Below are 2393 nucleotides of genomic sequence, written 5' to 3' on the forward strand. Positions count from 1 at the left end.
AATAAGGTTGGTGATGTTCATTGATAAAGAAAGCACATTACAAAAGAGTATTTTAGAGAATTTAAAAATTAACTATATTTTTTAATTGAAAAGTAATTTATAATTTGAGAACGATGAAAAAGAAAAATAATCCTAACACATGATTAAGTAGAGATCACTAGCATTCCTAACTACCGCCAGGTTGACCTTCTCAATTCTGCAAAATCTGTATTGAAAGCTTATTGGAATACGTTTTACATTAATTAATTAGTCGAGAAAAAGGAGACAATTTCTGCCCAGTTGCAATCTTCCTGAGAATTAAGCTGCAATCCGTTGAGAAGTTTTGATCAGAATCGCTTGTATGAATGTGCTTAAACCACCAAAATTGAGGCGACAAGCAAGGGATCCGTAATTTTTTTTTTTTTTTGTTAATTGATGCCATGCACTCGCATATATTCTATAAATAGTTAAACCTTTGGTTTTAAGTTCGTGTCTCCACTTATCCATTTTGAGTTAATTGATAATATGAAGATGTTAAACACAATGTTGCTTCAAATGTTTGTAACGTTTTTCCTTGTTTTTTCTCTTTCACATTTTACCTCAACAGCAAATAATTCCCACGAACATTTTGTCCATTGCCTTCTGCGTATATCTGACAATCCAAAGGCAATGTCAAAAATCATTTACACACCAAATAACCCTTCATACTCTTCAATCTTGCTGTTTTACACAAAAAACCTGCGTTTCAGCTTACCCAACACCCCTAAGCCCCAAGTCATTCTCACCCCAGTTAAAAATTCCCAAATTCGGACAGCAATTTACTGCTCTAAGAAGGTTGGTTTGCGAATGAGGATTCGAAGCGGAGGCCATGACTTTGAGGGCAGCTCCTATGTTTCCAATGCTACCTTTTTCGTCATGGACATGTTCAATTATCGTTATGTTAAAGTTAATAACCAAGAACGAACAGCATGGGTTGGAGCTGGTGCAACAATAGGAGAAACTTACTATGCCATTAACAAAACTAATAGCTCGCTTGCTTTCGCAGCTGGCTATTGGCCTAATATTGGAGTTGGGGGTCACGTTAGCGGAGGAGGCTATGGTCCTCTGATAAGGAAACATGGTCTAGCTGCTGATAATGTCATTGATGCTCGTATTGTCGATGCAAAAGGAAGAGTTCTCACTCGAGCATCGATGGGAGAGGATGTGTTTTGGGCAATCAGAGGGGGAACAGGTGCTAGTTTTTGTGTCATTCTCGCATGTAAAGTAAAATTGGTTGCCATTACCCCGAGAGTTTCAGCATTTCGCCTTAACAAAACCCTGGAAACAAATGCAACAAACCTTGTTCACAAGTGGCAATTTGTTGCCCCAAAGTTGCCCAGGGACCTACTTCTTTCACTCCAAATAACTAGTATCAATTCAGCTCAAACTGGCAGAAAAACGATACAAGCTTCATTTGTTGCTGTTTTCCAGGGAGGAGTTGATCAACTACTCTCGATAATGCAAAATCAATTTCCAGAATTGGGATTGACTAGGCGAGATTGCATTCGACTGAATTGGCTCGATAATTATCCCTTCCATCTGAACATCCCAACAAACTCAACGGCCACTTTTTTGACAAGTAGATTTCCTCCAGTTCCTAAAATTTATTTGAAAGGAAAGTCAAATTTTGCCCAGGTGCCTATTCCAGTTGAGGGGTTAAAGAAGATATGGGGACAACTTTTGAAGATAGATAATCCACCTGGGAAATTCGAATGGACCCCTTTTGGGGGAATTATGGATGAGTTTCCTTCCACAGCAATTCCGTTTCCATATAGGGCTGGAAATATATTCATTTTGTTTGAAGCTATTGAATGGAATGGATCAGAACCAAATCTACAAAGACAGCGTATAGCTTGGATTCGACAAAGGCAGAGGATTATTGGTCAATATGTAGCCAAAAATCCAAGAAGGGCATATGTCGATTACAGGGATCTTGATTTGGGTATAAACAACTCAAATTTCACCAGCGTTGAAGTATCAAGAAGCTGGGCTGTTCCATATTTCAATCAAAACTATGAGCGATTGGTCAGAGCCAAGACGCACGTTGATCCTTTCAATTACTTCAATATTGAACAAACTATTCCACCTTATAGTCCATGTAAGTGATCATGCAAGATATACTGAGGGAAATATACAATAATGAAGATATACTGAGGGAAAAAATGCATAGCTATTTGTATCGTGTTCACTTGTATTTTGTTCTCCTGTATACAAGGCATATCGTTGTGGCTGTAGACCAGGTCAACACAAATTTTTGCTCTCTTTCACAAGATAATAAAACTATAAGGATATCATATAATTATAATTTAGTGTTGTTCTTTTCTTTTTTTTTTAATTTTTTTGCACCAATGAAATTCAAGCCCTTACATTTTTTT

The 2393-nt window shown here is 37.4% G+C and overlaps 1 protein-coding gene across 1 annotated transcript; it reads left to right on the forward strand.

The window, feature by feature from the left end:
- The first annotated feature begins 825 nt into the window (after window positions 1-825).
- LOC113687549 (berberine bridge enzyme-like 8) lies at window positions 826-2124 on the forward strand. The gene has a single exon (XM_027205136.1). The coding sequence runs from the start codon at window positions 826-828 to the stop codon at window positions 2122-2124; it is 1299 nt and encodes a 432-aa protein (XP_027060937.1).
- Window positions 2125-2393: the final 269 nt, after the last annotated feature.

This window comes from Coffea arabica, chromosome 5e (genome assembly GCF_036785885.1).
Source record: "Coffea arabica cultivar ET-39 chromosome 5e, Coffea Arabica ET-39 HiFi, whole genome shotgun sequence".
Taxonomy (NCBI): Eukaryota; Viridiplantae; Streptophyta; class Magnoliopsida; order Gentianales; family Rubiaceae; genus Coffea; species Coffea arabica.